We start from the raw sequence: 20,268 nt of genomic DNA on the forward strand, positions 1-20,268 counted from the left end.
CAGTAGATGTGTTAATTCTTCTCTTTTCTAGAGCTGGGACCTCCTTCCTAACTCACATTCGTCATTCATGGTCTTCAAGACAGGATAGGGGACAAATGAACTGTCTTGGAGCGTCCATGGCTCACAACTTCTCTCCACTCTTATCTTTTTCCTATCATACCAACTTTATTAATTTCTCAGATGTTCTCTCCTCTTTTGTTTCTGAAAGTGTTCCATCAATCTCTTTCCCTTATATACAGATGTGCACAGATGCATGCACATTGTCCACACACTTTTTCAATGTCTGCTCCTCTCTCTCTCTCTCAGCATCTCAGTGGGTAAAGTCACTGAAGCCAGAGGGAGAGTGCAGCCCCCTTGCTCCTGCCTCTTTTGAGTGGTGTTACTTCTCTCCCCGCCCTCTCTCCCAGAGAGTCTAGTTCAGCTTGAAGGTCGCAGCGTTTGACCTTCCGCTTTACCAAGGACGTGAGCTCTACTGCTTTGGCACCTATGTGCCTAACCTTTTGCAAGTGAAGTGCTCCTTCAGGGACAAAGGGTGATACCTGCAAAATAACAAAAAAAAAAAAATTCCCAGTATTCCAGCTATGAGATGCATGAATCCCACATGGTCTCCCTTGCGCCAAAGCTCTGCTGAGGCATCATAAATGATAATACATTAATAGCAGCAAACTGCTGCTATTTCAGTGTTGGTCCCCCACAGTTCTCCACTCTTTTCCCTTTAATGGGGATTGTTTTTCTGCTTTCAAACTACAGGTATTCTCCCTCAAGCTGTTACATTAAACAGAGACTCTTAATGACCTGTTGTTTCTCTCTTGTATAACTATCGTGGATTGCTATTACATTCCGGCATCTATTGTGTGCATATATATGAGCTGAGCATAATTTCCATAATCTGAGATATAGAAAACATTCCCGATAAATGTCCATCAAATGTCTGCCAGTTAACAGCAATATCGTCCTTTTTTGTGCTTCACAGTTCTTCTTTGGGGACATATAATGTCCTTATCTGTGAAAGACTGACCGCTGTTAGATCGAAAAGGGCTTGTTATCCCCTGCTACAACCATGTTCTCGCAACAATTAAGCTGGTGAATCATTTACTCTAGCATCGCTCTTGGAGCCAGCAAGCAGAACCAATGGGTTCTTGGACACAGCACACGCACGCAACTGCCATTATTTAATCAGGCATCTTCCACTCTCAGCTGTCTATGCACCAAGGGAAACAGCATGCAAATAAACTCATGGCTTGTGGGTGCATTTAGTGGATCCAGAAACTGGCTTTCATTTGGGCATCTTTAGGCGCTCCTAAGCCTAACATTTCAATATCCAAACTGAACTGAGTATTGTTACACATTCCAGCTTTGTGAGTGGTGAGACGTTCCAAGGGTGCGGTGCTTATCCAGAGTTTTTTTTTCCCTTTGTAAGGAGGCCACTGGAAGCTTATTGTCATTTTATAGTATCTGTGTTTATTTACAAATATAGAGGTTGAACACAGATGGAGGCATAAATTAAAGCAGGGATAGGCAACCAGGTGCCCACCAGATGTATTGAACTACAATGGCCATAATCCCTGACCAATGGCTATGTTAGCTGCGGCTTATTGGTGTTGCAGCCAAAAACATCTGGAGGACACCAGGTTGTCTACCTCTGATAAACCGACATCTAGAGTCCTCTGGTCCCACATGAGAACTCAAGACAGTCAGCCTCCTAAGATGCCTTCTTCTGTCTCAAACTGTAGTCTTCTCTTTACACGTCCGCACTTTTCCTTTTTCCCCTGACTAGAGGGGTGAAATTCAGAAGAGATCAATTCCGACCGTCACCAAGCCTTCTTGGGCCATCTTACTTACTATGGCCTAAATATCACCAGAATATTACGGCTATCAACAGTCTCTTTTAACAAGCCTATGAGCTTTATTTTGAAACCCCATTGAAGTGTTCCAGCTTTGATGCAGATGATCAATATTTTTGGTGATTTGTCTGGCTGTCCAATCAACTGGTCAGTCTGAACTGATGCACACTGGCTAATTGGCAATGGTGCTCCAATCCAACGACTTATTTGGGAATACTTATTCCCAGAGACACATCTCAAGTAATCAAGCTAAATTTTAACAAATTAATTAATGAGATATAGATAGATATCTCATTAATAACAAGATATATAACTATCTACAATAAGATATAGATAGGTACGCATCTTAAAAGTTGAGTTTATTCACTTAAGATGAATATTATACCTCAGATAGTTTTTGATATATGTGGGATTCCTTTATTTATAGTTGGGATTTTTTTCCCCAAAATTTGTTTCATAAATTTGAGGGGGGCTGTCCCTTCCCTCAATGAATATCCTTGAAATTGATGCAACTTCCAATTAAAGAAAGCTGGGCCCCAATTTACCGGGGAAAAGGCTCAGAGGATGCATTCCGGACTTCCTTGGAATTGACACTGGGAGGGCCTAGAACGACATGTTCCCGAACTTCTAGGAACACATCCTCCCTTGCCACCACCACCACCCAGCGCCAGTCGCGCCAGCCAAGGAGAAGTCCTGGATCAGCTCTGGGGGAATCGAAGGAAGAAGCAAGAGGAAGGAGGAAGCAAAGGGATGAAGGAAGAAGCAAGAGAAGAAGCAAGTAAGAGATAAGACTGAGGTGTGTGTGTGAGAGAGTGTATGGGTGAATGGGGTGCCTGGGCTGCCTGGTTGTTTGAGTGAATGGATGTGTGTGTGCGTGTGTTTTGGAGTGAGTGATCCTGAGTGTGTGTGTGTGTGTGTGTTGGTGTGCTGGCAGTGTGTGAGTGTATTGATGTGTTGATGTCTGAATGGGATGCCAGGTTGTTTGACTATGAATGGATGCATGTGCATGTTTGCAGTGTGTGTGTGTGGGGGGTAGTTTTCTGTGTGTGAGTTGGGGGGGATGATTTGGAGGTAATATTCATATTAAATAATGCATTTTGACCCATAGACCTTCAATTTGATTGTGCAATTGAAGGATGTAATTTGTTCAAAAAGAACAGAAGAAATAGAAAGGGAGGCAGAGTTGACTATATGTAAAAAATACCTATCCCTGCACAGAAATACAGGCGGATGAGGCTGGGAACCCCATCAAGAGCATCTGGATTAAAATAAATGGGGCAAGGAATAAAAAGAACATGATAATCAGAGTCTACTACCGACCACCCAATCAAGGAGAAGACGAGGAAGAAACCTTTGAGAAACAAATTGCCAGTGTTTCAAGGAAGTCTGATGTAGTAGTGATGGGGGACTTCAATTACCCTGATATCTGTTGGGAGACCATTACTGTCAAAAGCGGCCCTTCCAAGAAATTCCTGACATGTATGGGTGATAACTTTCTCCTACAGAAAGTGGTGGAAGGAACTAGAGGATCGGCAATCCTTGACTTGTTATTGACCAATAGGGATGACTTAGTGGATAAAGTGGCGGTTACAGGAACTCTGGGGGAAAGTGACCACGTCATACTTGAATTCTTGATTATGAAGGAGACAAAAGTCGAGCGTAGCCGTACACGTACTCTTGTTAGCTGAAACTGGGCTAGATGAACCAACTAGTAAGTGGATACATAGTTGGCTACATAGTTGGCTACAGAATTGGACCCAAAGAGTGCTTATCAAAGGTACCTTCTCAAACGGGGGGAGGTAACGAGTGGGGTACCACAGGGGTCAGTCCTGGGCCCGGTGCACTTCAACCTTTTTATTAATGATTTGGACAAGGAGGTGCAGGGAACGCTTGTCAAATTTGTGGATGACACAAAAATGGGTGGGATAGCTAATACCCTGAAAGACAGAAACAAACTTCAAGGTGATCTGGATAGGCTGGAGTGCTGGGCTGAAAATAACAGGATGGAATTTAATAGGGATAAATGCTAAGTTCTACAGCTAGGAAATAGAAACCAAATGCACAGTTACAAGATGAGGGATACTTGGCTCAGCAATACTACAAATGAGAAGGATCTTGGAATTGTTGTAGATCACAAGCTGAATATGAGCCAACAGTGTGATATGGCTGCAAGAAAGGCAAATGCTATTTTGGACTGCATTAATAGAAGTATCGCTTCCAAATCGCGTGATGTACTGGTTCCCTTCTATTTGGCCCTGGTTAGGCCTCATCTAGAGTATTGCATCCAGTTCTGGGTATCACACTTCAAGAAGGACGCAGACAAGCTGGAGCATGTTCAGAGGAAGGCAACCAGGATGATCAGGGGTCTGGAAACAAAGCCCTATGAAGAGAGACTGAAAGAACTGGGCATGTTTAGCCTGGAGAAGATAAGATTGAGGAGAGACATGATAGCACTCTTCAAATACTTAAAAGGTTGTCACACAGAGGAGGGCCAGGATCTCTTCTCAATCATCCCAAATTGCAGGATACGGAATAATGGGCTCAAGTTACAGGTAGTCAGATTCTGGGTGGATATCAGGAAAAACTTCCTGACTGTTAGAGCAGTATGACAATGGAACCAGTTACCTAGGGAGGTTATGGGCTCTCCCACACTAGAGGCCTTCAAGAGGCAGCTGGACAACCATCTGTCAGGGATGCTTTAGGGTGGATTCCTTCATTGAGCAGGGGGGTGGACTCGATGGCCTTTTAGACCCCTTCTAACTCTACTATTCTATTATTCTATGATTGATATAATTGGCATGATGTATGTTTTGTAAAAATGGGTAATAATTGTTCATCCTTCTTAAAAATCTTTTTAAAAAATTAAAATCGTTGCCATTATTATTATCATCATTATCATCATCGTCATTATTATTTATCTCTCTGTTCTTGCTTGTGGTGGTTATTCTAGATGAACATGATGGGCTTTGCTAAGTCATGCTGTCTTTTACTGATTCAGAAATTTTTTGACTATTGAACATGTTTTAAGTATGACTGCTTTCTGGATGTTGGCATGCATGTATTTTGGTAGGCCTAATTTCTGAAGGTTTTCTGCGAAAAAATAAATGATGTGATGCTCGTGACTGATGTGACTAATGGAATAATTGTAATTTTTTCATGTTGCCATAGTTCTTTAACTTCCATTGCCAGTGGTATATATTCCTCTGTCTTTTTCTCTTCCTTTTCTGCAACATTTTTGTCATTAGGTATTGCTATGTCAATGAGGTAGGTGTGTTTTTCTTTGTTGGTTTTGACAGATATGTCTGGTTGAAGTTGAAACAAGCTAAGAGGTGCTAGCCTTTAGTCCATTTTGTTCCATGGCTAATGTTTGCAGGGCAATAGTATTTTATATTCTTTCTGAGTGCTTGTTTGCTTGTTTGTTGTACTAGATATATTTTTTTGTACTTGTCAACTGCTTCATTTGCTCAGTGGTAGCAGTGTGCTGAATTTGTGAGTATGGATATGAGAAAGGTGATGGGGGAAGAATGATAAATGTTAGGAAACGTTAGACTATGATCATCCAGTGAAGGATTTGCAGTCACAAAAGATATTTGAGTGAAGGGGAGACTGTATCACCCAGACTATAGAAAAAGCTTCAAAGTACAGCAAAAGCTACAAAAGTAGGAGTGAGTGAAGTTAATTTCAGATACATTGAATCTCTCACTTGTTCTTTATTCCAGTGATTTTAACATTAAGATGTTATGTAGAACAGGTTTGTCTTAATTGTGTGCTGTGAAATCATGCTGTGAAGGCCATGTTTGGGTGGGCACGCCCCCTTGGGGGCTGTGCATGTTGGTGGGCACGCCCCTTTGGGGCTTGTCAGGTTGCTGGTAATGCCCCCTTGGGGGCAGGCATGGGGTCCTCCTTTTTGGTTTCCACCCTACCTTTGCTGGCTGGAACTTTGGCTAGTTTGAAGAAGCTGATTGGAAGCCTTGCGGGCAGACTGGCTGCTGAAGCTGCTAAGCCTTATCTTCCCATTTGCCCAGGAAGAGCAATACCAGCTCAGGTATTGGTATGTAAGGACCAAAGCAAACATTACTCGTTTTACTTACTCCAATGTCAGCATGCATGACCCCGATTTTGACCTGGATAGTGGAACTCTGGGAAGGGGGGTGTTAAACTTTTCTCCCACCCATTTTTGTTCTGAATCTCACCCCCCTCTGTCGGATTTTTAAAAAGTGCATGGATGAGGACTTCCTTTTTTCTTTTTTTAACCCCTTTGGGACAAAAACAGGTGCAAGGGGAGGTTTAGCACACACACACACACACACATACACGGTCACCATGGCCCCAGCCTGAATCAAGACTGTGTGCCCTTACACTGGAGTAAGTAAAACAAGGAATGTTTCGTTTGGCTCTGTGTGAGAGGGAATGCCTTGGGATTTGCGTATCTAGTCTGTGTGAGTGAATGGGGTCATGGCCATGTGCAAATGGGGGTATGGGTATGAATGAGCCCTGCTTTCCCAAGGCTCAGGGTTAACTGACAGACCGAAGTCAATAACCAGGAGGTCCTTATTATTATTTTTATTTATTTATTTATTTATTTATTTATTTATATAGCACCATCAATGTACATGGTGCTGTACAGAGTAAAACAGTAAACAGCAAGACCCTGCCGCATAGGCTTACAATCTAATAAAATCATAGTAAAACAATAAGGAGGGGAAGAGAATGCAAACAGGCACAAGGTAGGGTAAGCAGGCACAGGGTAGGGAAAAACTAACAGTAGAAAGTAACAGTAGAAGTCTGCACAACATCAAGTTTTAAAAGCTTTAGGAAAAAGAAAAGTTTTTAGTTGAGCTTTAAAAGCTGTGATTGAACTTGTAGTTCTCAAATGTTCTGGAAAAGCGTTCCAGGCGTAAGGGGCAGCAGACGAAAATGGACGAAGCCGAGCAAGGGAAAACTCCGAGCAAACTCCTTGGGAGTTCCACACAGATTAGGAATAAGCAGAGGCAAGGCAAATTGGGTTGAAGCCACAAGAGGGCTAAGGCACTATAGCAAGTAGGGTTAAGGCAGGAAGAGAGAGTGTTAGGCATTCCCAAAAGGGACTCCCAAGTGATTCAGTTCAAGGTGGAATTAGATAAAGACACCACAGCCAACAAGGTGGATGTGGATGGAGGCTTGTGTGTATGTGCGAGTATGGGGGGGTTGTGTGTCTGTGTCTTGTGCAAAGGGATGGATTGTGGATGCCCTCAGAACTAGCTTCCCCTGCTTACTCCAACTCCCTTGTTTGTATATTCTAAGCTACAAGACTGCATTCCTGTTCTTCCAGTCTTCCTCCCTTCCATTGTGGGTGGTGGGGACATTTGTGATGTCATTAATCACTGTTTAAACCCCTCCTATAATTTTCCAGAATGGAACAACCTTCCCTTCAGTCTGCCTTTGCCCCATGGTTTGGGGAGGACACGGATGTGTCATACAAGTCACAGATTCCATATGTGTGTGCATCATTCTCTTATGACTATAAAGTATCTGTCTGGATGAATTCCTCTCTGTAAAGCCAGACACGGCTGTAGTTTGCTTTGAAATCTTGTCAGAAATGGCTGAAGAAGTGACCTACGCTGACTTGAAGTTCAATACTTTAGAGCAGAACAAGGAGGAGGAATTCCAGGAAACCAAAAGCAAAGGTAAATCCATGTTTGTGGGATCGTTTTCATATCTAGAGGCCTTTCCAGAATGGATCTTGTATTTTACTCATCCTGAATGTTTCAGTAGGATAATTTCTAAGCTCAATTCTGCAATTGGAGCGTTCTCGTTTTGCCATATCTTTCAGTTCATTTGTTACCCCACCCAACCCCTCTATGTTTCCAAAGTGCTTCACATGTGCTTTGAAGACATTCTGTAAAAAGAGCCATCATGAATGTGCTTGTAAATATGATTATATTAATTGCTTTTTTCAAAGTGTTTTTCAATGATCACACAAAGTCTCTGACAATGATAAAACACAACTTCAACAACAGCAAGTGCATCAAGATTGCTATTTATTTATTTGCAGGTCTGTTAAAAGTCATGTGCAACAATAATGTGGGGTAGGGGGAAGATGTGAATGAATGGAAACTTGCAGCAACCTGCATGCACAGTCCACACTGCACTGTACAACTATTTGAAAGTAAAAAAAAACCAGAACAATGGAGCTTTCCTAATGCATTGGGGAGGGGGGAGGGTTGGGATCCAAACCAGGTATTTGGAACTCCAAAATGTGGGTAGAAATTTGGATGAGTAGAATTTTGGAAGTACTCCTAGATGGATCAGACTAGAGAGTGGTATTTGAAAGTCTCTAAGGCTGCCCTCAAGGGGGAAAGATAAGGCTGTCCACAGCCCCCCTGATTCACCTCGGAGGCTGCTTCAGAGGTTCCAAATTGGCCCCAATTTGATTTGGGGCACCTCGGAATCACCTTAGTACACTTCCCATTCAGTTCCAAATCCAAAGCAGGTTGGCTGTTGCGGTTCCCTGGGTGCCCATGGGTGCTCAGGGAGCCGGGCATGAGGCTGACTGAGAGTCCATACGACTCCCCTCCCACTCCCCTCCAAACCCAGAGAGATGTTACTTCCTGCCCACTGCTGCTCCCATTTCCGGCTGCTGTAGTTTACAACAGTAGATATGGCAGACCAGAGTAGCTCTCCTGGAGGAGATGCCAGCATGAGGGGAGGCTTCAAGTAAGACCTGCAGGTTGGCGGGCAGGGGGGGTAGTGGCTGGCCATTGGGCCGAATCTGCCCAAAGCGCTTCAGCTGCTTCGGAATGAGGCAGCCCAATCTGGCCCCAAACCAGATTTGAGTCAAGGCAGGCTGAATCAGCCTGCTTTGACATGGCCCAATCTACACCTACTGCCCTTTCCCAAGGGAGGAGGGATAATGGTGAAGTTTCCCGCTTCTGCGATCGACCCTCATGGGGCACATGCGAGGGAAGTTTCCCACAAGTAAAGGAGAGCCCTTGCAGGAGCATGAGCGCCCCGTGATGGTGCCTCTGAAGGTGTATCGGGAGAAGTGGGCAGGACTGGACCAATGAGTATGAGACATGGAATTTTTTAAAATAACTCCTCTGAGATGTGCACCAGCGCGCACACACACAAACGCGGGGGGTGGGGTAGGTATTGTGTTGAAGCTGCGCTCCTACGCATTGATACGGTTGTATTAAAAAAAAACCATGGTCTGTGCCAAACATGCCGATAGCCAAACAAAGCCTGTGCCAAAAATGGTGGCCACCCACTCCCGCACATGTCCAAGACCGTTGGACACACTCCTGAAAGTGGGTTGGCTGTTCACCCAGACAGGAGCTCGCTCCAAACAGCCTCAGATGCTCCCTCCCAGACCGTTCCCTAGGCCATGCTGTGCCTTTATTAAAGAAGGATATCTACTTTCTGCAATCAAAGCTGGGACACAGAGCAGTTTTACTTGTTAAGTAAAAGATAATTGCCACAATCCATGAGCCATCAGGCCTGCTTGTGCCATGCTGGTAAAAGTAGTTGGACTCCTGCCATTCCTGCAGAGGAATGGCAGGAGCAACCCAGCCCCATTCTCCTCATCCCAAACTGCTGGTGGATGGGATGCCAGCTCTTTGGAAAGGGCTATGAACATGCCGTCATCAGCTGCTGATCAGGTTGGCGAACACCACATCTGTTTGCACGGTGCCGTATCCTGCATCCATAAGCATATAGCAGCCCTTAGGTTAGGTCAGGACATGTACTTAAGGTAACAGAGTCTATTTTGTTTTATTATCTGACTGATCTCTTCCGGCAGGCCTACCCAGTTGAATTTTAAATTTGCCTTTTAATAATGTGCTGTTTTTAATAATGTATGAGTTTTTAATGTTTTAATTAGTTATATGATGTTTGCATTCGTGTTGTACCCTGCCTTGATCCAGAGGGAGAGGCGGGAAACAAATTATTATTATTAAAATTCTGAGAGTGCCTTGGACTGCAAGAAGATCAAACCAGTCCATACTCCAGGAAATAAAGCCAGACTGCTCACTTGAGGGAAGGGTATTAAAGGCAAAACTGAAGTACTATGGCCACATAATGAGAAGACAGGACACCCTGGAGAAGAGGCTGATGCTAGGGAAAGTGGAAGGCAAAAGGAAGAGGGGCCGACCAAGGGCAAGATGGATGGATGATATTCTGGAGGTGACGGACTTGACCTTGGGGGAGCTGGGGGTGGCGACGGCCGACAGAAAACTCTGGCGTGGGCTGGTCCATGAAGTCACGAAGAGTCGGAAGCGACTGAACGAATAAACAACTATTATTATTATTATTATTATTATTATTATTATTATTATTATTATTCCTCCAAGGAACTTAGGACAATGTTCAAGTCTTAATTGGTAAATTGTACTGGTAAATAATGAGCTTGTTCTGCAAAAAATGGCTCAACTTTTTCTGCCTATTTCAGACCAAATTGGCAGTCCCTTTGAACCCGTAGGAGCTTTCCACTCAGAATATATAAAATAGAATTCGGGGACGGACCCAAATGCACAAGTAATGTGTGGCTAGGAAAGGTCCTTACTGGTGTCTTCATTCTCATGTGGGGAATCTACATGACGATCTGATCTCAGGCATAATTGCTAATAAAATGTTTGTTATTTGAACATTGGGTGGAAAGAGGAATAGGTTACACAAATGAGTTCCTTATAAACAGTCTACAACGATCGGTGAGAAATACAGAATCATAGGAAAAACAGAGCAGGGCGTGACTGATGGACTGCATGATCCATCAATTCCGTCTCCTTCTGGAAGCTGGGAACTTACCCAAAGTAATCTTCGCCTTGTGATGGTAGGACATGAACCTCTAGGCCAGGGGGACAGCTTAAATCTGAGAGCCTGTGAGGTGTTGGACTGGGTCAGGGGAAACCAGGGTTGAAATCCCCACTCAATCACCAGCTCACTGGGTGACCTTGGGCCAAACACTGGCTTTCCATTTTACCTACCTTAAAGGGTTGGTGTGAGGATAAAATGGAGGCAGAGGGGACTGTGTATGCTGTCTTGAGCTCCTTGGGAATAAAGGCAGGATGCAACTGTAGAAAATGAAGAAATAATAAATCTATCAGCTTTAGATTTTCAGATGCCAGCGTACACAGTCCATGGCACAGCAACTTCCTTCTCAGAGTTTAGGCTTCTATATATTGATTTAAAATATTCCTAGGCTACCTCAGGACAGGAGCCCTCTCAAGGTGGCTTTGCCTGCAGGTTGCTGTCAGGAGCAGACTGGCTACAGAGGAACCGATGAAAGTAAATATAAGAGGGCATTTCTCTTCAGTTCTTAGTTAATAAGTTATGTGCCTTCAAGTCACATGGTTCTTATTGTCTCTTATTTACTTCTGAATCTCCCTCAGTATCTCATCACTGGCGACCTGCAGCAGTGATTCTTGGGATGGTCTGCCTGGGTCTGCTTGGAGCAGCTGCCACTATGGGATTCAAGGGTAAGCAGCAGTGAGGAAAGTCTTCAAACAGTGGTTCGTGGCTTGCTTTAGGGTTTTTTAAAGACCCAATTCATCAAGCCGAGCATCTCCAAACTAATTGTGGCTTCTGTAATTTTTTATTTTGCTTCTGGACTCAGTTTTTTACCATTTGAAATGGGAATAGGAAGTCTGTGGATTCCAGAACCACAGGAATGTTGGTAAACAAGAGCAGAATTGGTGAGTAGTAGAACCCCAAGGCCTCTTCCTTATTCTAAGAGCCTTTCTACATGAGGCTTTTATTGTGCACTAGTAATTGCTTGCTCACAGTACTTTGTGGGTCCTTTATCCGAGTTGTCATCCTCCAAAACCGGAAAAGTCTGGTATATCCCGAATGGCGCTATATCACAGTGCCATCTAGTGCCTGTATAATAAAACATATAGCAAGGCAGAGAAAGAAAGCCCTGAGAAAAAAGCAAGTGTAAAGGAGTTGATCTTAATCCTGCAAAGAATCCGGAAGCACAAGCCCCAGTGTGGGATAAGGAGGAGGCCCTACTGACTATTCTGAGATGAACAGATTGCTGCTATGAAGAACCATAGTGGTGGCCCTTCTCTGTGGTGGGACCCACCCTCTGGAGGACTCTCCCTCATGTGGTTCGGGAGGCGGAAAACATAATATCTTTTAAATGTCTCCGGAAGACATACCCTTTTACACAGGCTTTCCCTGGTCTTCAACGTAGCTGGTTTTATATTGTCTTTTAAACCTTTAATATTTTAAATTTATACTTGTATTTTATGTTTTTTTAATTGTGTACTGCCCAGAGAGCTTTGGCTGATGGGCAGTATAAAAATGTAATAGATAAATAATAAAAGCCTCATGTAGAAATGCCCAAATTTTCTGAAGCAACTTCAATATAAATTGAGAGATTGGCTCAAAGCAGCAGCAGCATCCTTTCAATATACAAGCCACAACCATGGCTTGTCATGTTGTCCAAACCTGTGTGTGTGTGTGTGCGTGAGAGAGAGAGAGAGAGAGAGAGAGAGAGAGGGAGGGAGGGAGGGAGGGGGAGAGAGAGAGTTAAACAACCCTTGCATAACCCTATAACAAACCATGGCTGAGAGTTGTTTAACCCTTGGACAATCCATTTCTGCTGGGTTCAGATGGCACAACAAGCTACATCCTATTCTGGCTTATATAAGCCCCAGTGCCTTATTTGATTGTGCTAATGGACCCTAGATGTGAATATTTCTCCGCCTCAGATATCCACACAAATGAGAAGCTGGTGGGGGATGGGACTGTCATGTGCTGTAGCTGCTCAAGGAGTCTTCAAGGAGTCAAAACTAAGGAAAGTTCCTAGGCTAATTTACAAAGCTTTATTGCAAACAATTAACACTTCTGTAACACAAATTAGGCACCTTTATGGGAAAATCCCCCCTAGGCGACGCTATGCAAACTAAGCAAAAGAATTGACTGTTCAAAGGAAAGAAAAAGCTTTTCAAATGTCTCAAGCTTCAAGGTGGAGAAGGATGCGTAGACGCCTTCTCATGCAATCTCTCCAACTGTCTCTTTGCTGCTAATCTTGCTGAACGTTTTAACTTCTGGCGATTCTTAGCATCAAGAAAAGTTTTGGGATGTTCACTTCCCGAAGTTGACTCCCTGTCTCCTGAAAGCATAGGATCTGGCCTTGAGGAGACGGACTCTGGGAGGGGCGCATTCACAGCTGGAGGCTCTCCCGTGTGAACTTCCTCCCCCACTGGCTCGGCATCTTCTGAATCAGAATCTGTTTCTGATTGATTACCTGCGTCAGCTGCTCCCAACACAGGAGCAGTAGGGGCATACATGACAGGGACTGAAGAGGAGTGGTGGGGTGCGTGCGTGGGTGGGTGGGTCTACAGGTGCTGCCCTGCAGTCTCTCTGGACACACTCTGCTCCTTCTGGCTGAGTGGGGACCAGAACCCGGATCTTCCAATCCAACACTTTAGCCACTTGCACCATACTGGCTCTCTTTAAATGATTATAACTCAGAAGCACCTATATCTCTAGCCAGCTTCACTAGTTCTACAGCAGCCTTCTTCAGCCTGGTGCCCTCCAGGTATATTGGACTACACGTCCCAGAATTCCCAACCAGCATGCTGGCTGGGAGTTATGGGAGCTTCAGTCCAACACATCTGGAGGGCACCAGGTTAGGAGGAGGCTGATAGACAGGAATGGCTATGAGAAACAATTAAATGGGCTTATGGGCCAGCAGAAATTTATGCTAAAGGCAAAAAAATAAAAATAAATCCTTGCTTCAAAAGTAAGTAAGTAAGTGAGTGGTCCTGAGTTGATAACATTATTATAGTCATATGATATAAAAAAAAATGATCACAACAAATGCTCTTAAAATACCAAGTAATTTTGCAAATTAAGCCTTGAATGTATTCAAGAGTAGTCATTACCATTCTACAGCTGAAAACTGAATAGCTCAGAAAGCTTCAACACAAGCAAACAAGACCAAACTCTGCTTTTTCTTTATTTTATTTATTTATTACATTTTTATACCACCCAACAGCCAAAGCTCTCTGGGCGGTTCACAAAAATTAAAACCATTAAGAACATAATAAAACATCCAACAATCTAAAAACCCAAATACAAAATACAATATAAAAAGCACAACCTGGATAAAACCACACAGCAGAAATTGATAAACGGGAAATTGGCAAGACTTCACTGCCACAATCTCAGTACAATGGAAGATGATGATGAAGATGATGATGATGATGATGCTCAATGTAACTTTGTTGTGGATTCAAGTTATGCAGGCCTCCCAAAGAGTAAGCAATCAGAATGAAAACCTGACCCTGCAGAAAGAGATGTTAGAAACCCTATTCACAAAGCTGAATGTTCTTCAAGCCCAGAATCTAAACCTTTCGGAGACTGTGCAACGGCTGTCATACTACAGAGGTAATTGGCAATGGAGGCTTGGGGTTTAGCATGTGCTTTGATTTTTTTTTTTTTATTGCTTATAGATCAAACTAGTACATGTCAAAAAATCATCCATCAGCTTTTCTGAATAAGGGATGGGTGAAGCGGTCCATTTTGCTTTCTCCAGGGGGATTCCACACGTCGTACTCAGGGTGCTTCCATCCGCCCCCAGTGCACCCCGAAAACGATCGTGTAGCTTGCCTGTAAAAGAGACGAGGAAGAGGCGTCCTTGCCGGCGCCGCCACCCACCTCCCTCCTCGCCCGCCGGGACGGAGAGCTCGGCAGAAGAAGGCCCGCCTTCTTCCACCGAGCTCTCCGTCCCGGCGGGCGAAGAGGGAGGTGGGTGGCGGTGGCGGTGGCGGCAGCAAGGACGCCTCTTCCTCGTCTCTTTTACAGGCAAGTTACACGATCGCTTTGGGGTCGCACTGGGGCCGCATGGAAGCACCCTGAGTACGACGTGTGGAATCCCCCCTGCATTCAGTGCTTCAAAATCTCAAGTTCTTTCTCTCCCCAGTATGAAGAAATGTGTAAATTTGGGTAAATTACTATAAAAAATGAACTGAAATGAAATTCTCACCTATCTGTACCAGCTAAATTCAATAGGTACAGCTATCCCCACCATGAGGAAGACTGTGATGGACCTGCCTGCCATATACAGTACCCTATTTCTTCGATTCTAAGACACACTTTCCCCCCCATATAAAAATCTCTAAAAATGGGGTGCGTCTTAGAATCGTGGGTGTGTCTTAGGGTTTTTTTTTTCCTGTTGGTGGTACTGAAATTAGTGTGCGTCTTACAATCGAAGAAATATGGTAGCTGCTAGAGATGAGGACCCTGGCAGAAAAAAGAGGCAGCCATTGTAATGGTTGAAGACTCAAGGATTCCAATCCAGACCTCTAATTGCTAAGCACTCAGCCCCTTGGGCTCAGATGGACAAATCTGTCAATTTCAGTTTCTCCCACATTCAAATTTTTTAAACCTCAAACTTTTATTAAAACCATACTGAAATTCTCACCTACCCCTATACTAAATGCAACCTCTTCAACAAATGCAAAATCTCCCACCAAATGAGTTATTCAGCTCAATATGGATAGGCTCTCTCCGCTCTGTTACAATACTTGTATAATACTTTTGCGATCCTTTGAGCAGCACTGTTTCTCTTAGTGGTTGGGAAATGTTTGTGGTCTTTCATTTTGTTTCATGCCGTTCCATTTTAAAGGCCTTCAATGCAGCCCTTGCCCAGAGAGGTGGCAACAGCGTGGAGAGAAATGCTACTTCTTTTCAGCTAAGTGGAACTCTTGGGAAGAAAGCAAAGCTCAATGCACTACCCTTAACTCCAGACTTCTTAAAATAGAGAGTAAGGAAGAGCTGGTAAAGACTGAATTTCTTTCTCCACCCCCACCCCCCAACATTTTGTGTGCATGTTTGTGTGTGCATTATTCGAAGTAGGCATTCAAGGTCTGGCTGAGGTTATGTAAAGCAAATGTGCCAAACTCAGATGTTTGCCAGGCTCAGCCAGGGCCGGCGCCAGACTATATTGCGCCCTAGGCAGGCGCGTTCTGAAGCCGCCCCCCCGCTCGCTCGCTCACCGCTACGGCTCCCCCCTTGCTCGCCCACTCACCGCCCGCTCCCTCCCGCTCCCGGCTTTGAAGCCAGGACGCTGGGGTTGGGGGGGTGGGGCAGAGGCTTTGAAGCGGCGCACCTGGAAGTGGCTTCCTGGCACGCCGTACTGAAGCCTCCGCCTCCAACCCCAGCATCCTGGTTTCGAAGGATCCAGGACGCTGGGGTTGGGCGGAGGCTGGGGCGGCGGCTTTGGAACAGCACCCCCGGAAGCCGCTCTAGGAGAGCAGCTTCCAGGTACGCTGTTCGGCGCCCTCGTTTGCTTGGCGCTCTAGGCGGCCGCCTGAGTTGCCTCTATGGCAGCACCGGGCCTGGGCTCAGCACATGGCCAAGAGCCACAGCTGTTCATTCTTTTCACCAGTTGGATGTACTCAGTCTTAGGGCTTCTCTACATTGAAGCAAAAATTCTGCATCCTTGCTAGGGCTTTGCCTTTCTGAGCCACTGCGGGATTACAGTCAGCACAATACACACTCTCCTTCCCACTTTTTTGGGTGCGTGTGTGTATTGACTTTGAAGGCAAGTTCCATATGTTCCATTTATACAGCCAGTAGATAGCACTGCAATATTGCACAATTCTGGAAATACACCACCTGTTTGATGGTAGTTTATATTTATTACTTCATTTTTGGCGAGTTAAAAAATGATGGAATAAAGCTTAAAGACCATTGATGACATCGTGAAAAGGACCTGCAAACTTTTTATTTTTATTTACAATATTTCTATACCGCTCCTTATTTGAGGATTTCGGAGCAATGAACAAATGAGGCAAAAGAACGAAAACAGAATAAAAAATAAAATTAAAAATACATTTTAAAAGAACAGGTGCAGATTAAACCTGCAAACTTCTAATGAAGAGTATATTATACACAAAACACATTAGGCATATTTAGAAATTGAATGCAACTATAAAGAACGCAGAGTTCTTCAGCGCCTTTTGAGGTGTTCTCCTTGTGTGTGAGTGTTTTTAAAATGTGGAACAGAATTCCCATTGGCTCCTAAAAGAATTCCATCGTAAAATCCAGGGGAAAGAACCCTGAATCCACACCTGAATTGTTGTTCAGCCAGTGAGGAAACTTTCTCCAAATCAGGTTCCGTTTTATGTCCCCAATGTGTTCCCAGAACAAATCACCTGTAGTTCCAACTTTGCCTCTCCAAATTAGAAGCACAGAATGATAACAGAATGTTCTCTGGCTTGTAATTAATTGAAATTATCATATGCTGCTCCATCGTACTGGTCCTTGTTTGGTTTTGTATTTAAAGTAGCTGAAATAGTTTTTAATAGTGTATTTTAAATGTGATTTTTAATATTTATATGTGAACCGTTTAGAGATTTTATTACATTAAGTGGTATTTAAGTATTACAGAGAGAGAGAGAGAGAGAGAGAGAGAGAGAGAAATATAGATAGGCCACCTTTTTAACCCTGGGCTTCAGTAGCTCTCAGTCCACCTCCAGTGGAGGAACTGAATGATTTGCAGTCTCTGGTAGGTCCTAATGTGGCACCCGCAGACGCCATGGCACCTGTGGGCACCTCCAGTGGTGCCTGAAAAGCTCTTTGCCCCCTTCAAAAAATAATTTTAAAAATGAAAAGTGTTAGGGCACCAGGTTCTCCTTCTTGTTCCTGAACTTGCTGCTGATCAGCTGTTCAGTGGGAAGAAAGACAGTGAGCTCCATCACAGCTACTTTTTTTTTCCTGTTAAGCACCTGCGATTTTGACCTCCATTTCTTTAACGTGGCAAGTGCTGGTCCCTTTCACGATCGTAGAGGGTGAAGGCTAGAAGGCGGTGACGAACCGTGAGGTGAAGAGAAGCAGGGGACAGAAATAGTGAGTCTAGAGACTGGGAATGGAGAGAAACGCAAGGCAAAGTGGTGAGAGGGAACGGAAGAGCCAGGCTAGAGGCTAGGAAGGGAGAGAAAGGCGAGGGACAGGGAAAGGGCAGAAATAGCAAGCAAAGGGGTTGTGGGGGGGGGGGATAGCGAGGCTAGAAGCAGAGAGAGGGAGCAAAGAGAAAGGATCGATGGGGCCGAAAGAAGATTTGCCAGGCTAGGAAGCAACTCTTCCCAGCCTCTCGACTCCCTCCTTCTCTCCCCGCCCACACACACACCTCTGGATTAGTCGAAGCTCCCCACAGCAGCCATTATCTGAACAGCCACATGGAGCCATTTTGTGGTGGTGCCCACAGCAGTTTCTTATATTCCCAAATGTCCCCACGGTCCAAAAAGGGGGTTGGGGTGGCGGCACTGTTTGAGATGATGCAGTGGCTTTGCTACAGGAGGTGGGGCTGCCCTCAAGCTCTCATCCTCATTCATCATTGCATAAAATCCCTGTCTTGCTTCCGTGCCCTGCTTTAAAGACTGAACGCTGCATCCCTGCCATTTGTTCACGCACCCCTTACTGCAATTTATCAGAAAAGAGGAGGCCATTCTTCTGCCTCTGTTTGCCCGTCATGTTTCAAGTGGAACGTCATTTGGGCCCTTGCTTGTGTTTCCATGCAGGAGTTCATACTTGCATCAGCACAGGCCTATAATTCTTACTGGATTGGATTATTCCGCAGCAGAGCTGGTGGGCCGTGGTCCTGGGAGGACAATAGCACCTTGGTTACTGACTTGTAAGTTTTTAGTATTTGAAAAAGCCATTCAGAAGTGTCAAGTGGGGTTTTAATTACATTGATCTTGCATGTTTTCTATGCCTATGATATATCATTAAATTTATATTCTAGTATTTATACGCTATCGTCAGATAGGATATGGTTACTGCAAGGGGGAGAACCACCGACCCCTTGTTTGTTTTTAAACAACAGAAGACATCATCGACCCAAATGGGGCTTTGCCTGGGCTTATTACTGAAATGATACTAAACTAAAGGCATTGATGGGCGTGGCCTGATCCAAGTGGGTTTGACCAAGGGAAGAATGCGCAGTGCCAAAAGTGTCATTCTTATCCATTTTAAGCGAAGCAGGGACCTTTTCCAGTGATCCGTGGGGGGGGGAGAGAGAGCTCTTATCTCTGCTGATCAGAGATAAGAACTTTTTCCTGCCAAGGGAGGGGGCAGAACCGGAGGAAGAAGCTGGTGGCCCAAAGGGAAAATTCCTCCAGGCTGTATCTGGCCTGTGGACTGGAGGTACCCCATGCCTGCCCTAGAGGGAATCTACACGTCGTTGTGAGGGCGCTTACATGCGCCCCCAGTGCGCCCCCACAACGACTGTGTAGACCGAGAAAGAAGAGGCGGAGGAGGAGGTGGCTGGGGAACCGGCTGCGTCCTTGCTGCCGCCACCTCCCTGCCGGCCTCCTGCTGCCGAGCTAAGAGCCACCCAGGTCGGAGAGCTCTGAGCTCTCCGACCTGGGTAGCTCTTAGCCCAGCAGCAGGAGGCCGATGGGGAGGCAGCGGCAGGGACGCGGCCGGTTCCCCAGCCTCCTCCTCCGCCTCTTCTTTCTCGGTCTACACAGTCGTTCTGGGGGCGCATGTAAGCGCCCTCACAACAACGTGTAGATTCCCTCCTAGCCCCTGAGCAGAACATGACATGTAGTCTTTTTGATCATACATCCCCTCTATTTCCATAACATGTCCTGTGGCCTTAGGACTGTCCCTAATTGGGAATACTGTAGATAATGTAGAATCTTGGATCAGTGCTGAGGGGTTGTCCAGCTAAGCTCTGAAGTACATTTGGTAATACAGACCTGCAATTCTAATGAAGCCCGTATGCTTTGTGTGTACCTGTGATTACTTTCTCTTGTAGGTTTAACATTCCAGATGTTGGCTCCAGTAATTATCCCATCTGTGTATCGATTCAGGGTGGGAATCTAATTGCTTCTGATTGTTTGGGGTACCGGTTCTGCATCTGTGAGAAAGTGACAGATCCAGCAAATCCTGGCCATCATTAAACTACAGAGTTTCAACAACATTCCTCATTGATTCTAATCTGGCTGTATTGATTGGCAATACCGAGGGGATGTACACAACCCTCTTCACAAGCTGAATGGATGTGTAGAGGGATTGGCGTCGTGGGAGTTGTTGTTATTATTATTATTATTATTATTATTATTATTATTATTATAGCACCATCAATGTACATGGTGCTGTACAGAGTAAAACAGTAAATAGCAAGACCCTGCCACATAGGCTTACATTCTAATAAAATCATAATAAAACAATAAGAAGGGGAAGAGAATGCAAACAGGCACAGGGTAGGGTAAACAGGCACTGGGTAGGGTAAAACTAACAGTATAAAGTCAGAACAAATCAAGTTTTAAAAGCTTTAGGAAAAAGAAAAGGTTTTAGCTGAGCTTTAAAAGCTGCGGTTGAACTTGTAGTTCTCAAATGTTCTGGAAGAGCGTTCCAAGCAGAAGGGGCAGCAGAAGAAAAGGGACGAAGCCGAGCAAGGGAAGTAGAGACCCTTGGGCAGGCGAGAAAC

The 20,268-nt window shown here is 44.7% G+C and overlaps 1 protein-coding gene across 1 annotated transcript; it reads left to right on the forward strand.

Annotated features, from left to right (window-relative positions):
* The first annotated feature begins 7,422 nt into the window (after positions 1–7,422).
* On the forward strand, positions 7,423–19,750 carry OLR1 (oxidized low density lipoprotein receptor 1). The gene is made up of 6 exons (XM_063123018.1): positions 7,423–7,501; positions 11,189–11,296; positions 14,067–14,216; positions 15,457–15,608; positions 18,353–18,465; positions 19,594–19,750. Exons 1-6 carry the CDS (start codon positions 7,423–7,425, stop codon positions 19,736–19,738), a joined length of 747 nt encoding a protein of 248 aa, XP_062979088.1. The 3' UTR covers positions 19,739–19,750.
* The last annotated feature ends 518 nt before the right edge of the window (positions 19,751–20,268 follow it).

Source organism: Elgaria multicarinata, chromosome 3, assembly GCF_023053635.1.
Source record: "Elgaria multicarinata webbii isolate HBS135686 ecotype San Diego chromosome 3, rElgMul1.1.pri, whole genome shotgun sequence".
Taxonomy (NCBI): domain Eukaryota; kingdom Metazoa; phylum Chordata; class Lepidosauria; order Squamata; family Anguidae; genus Elgaria; species Elgaria multicarinata.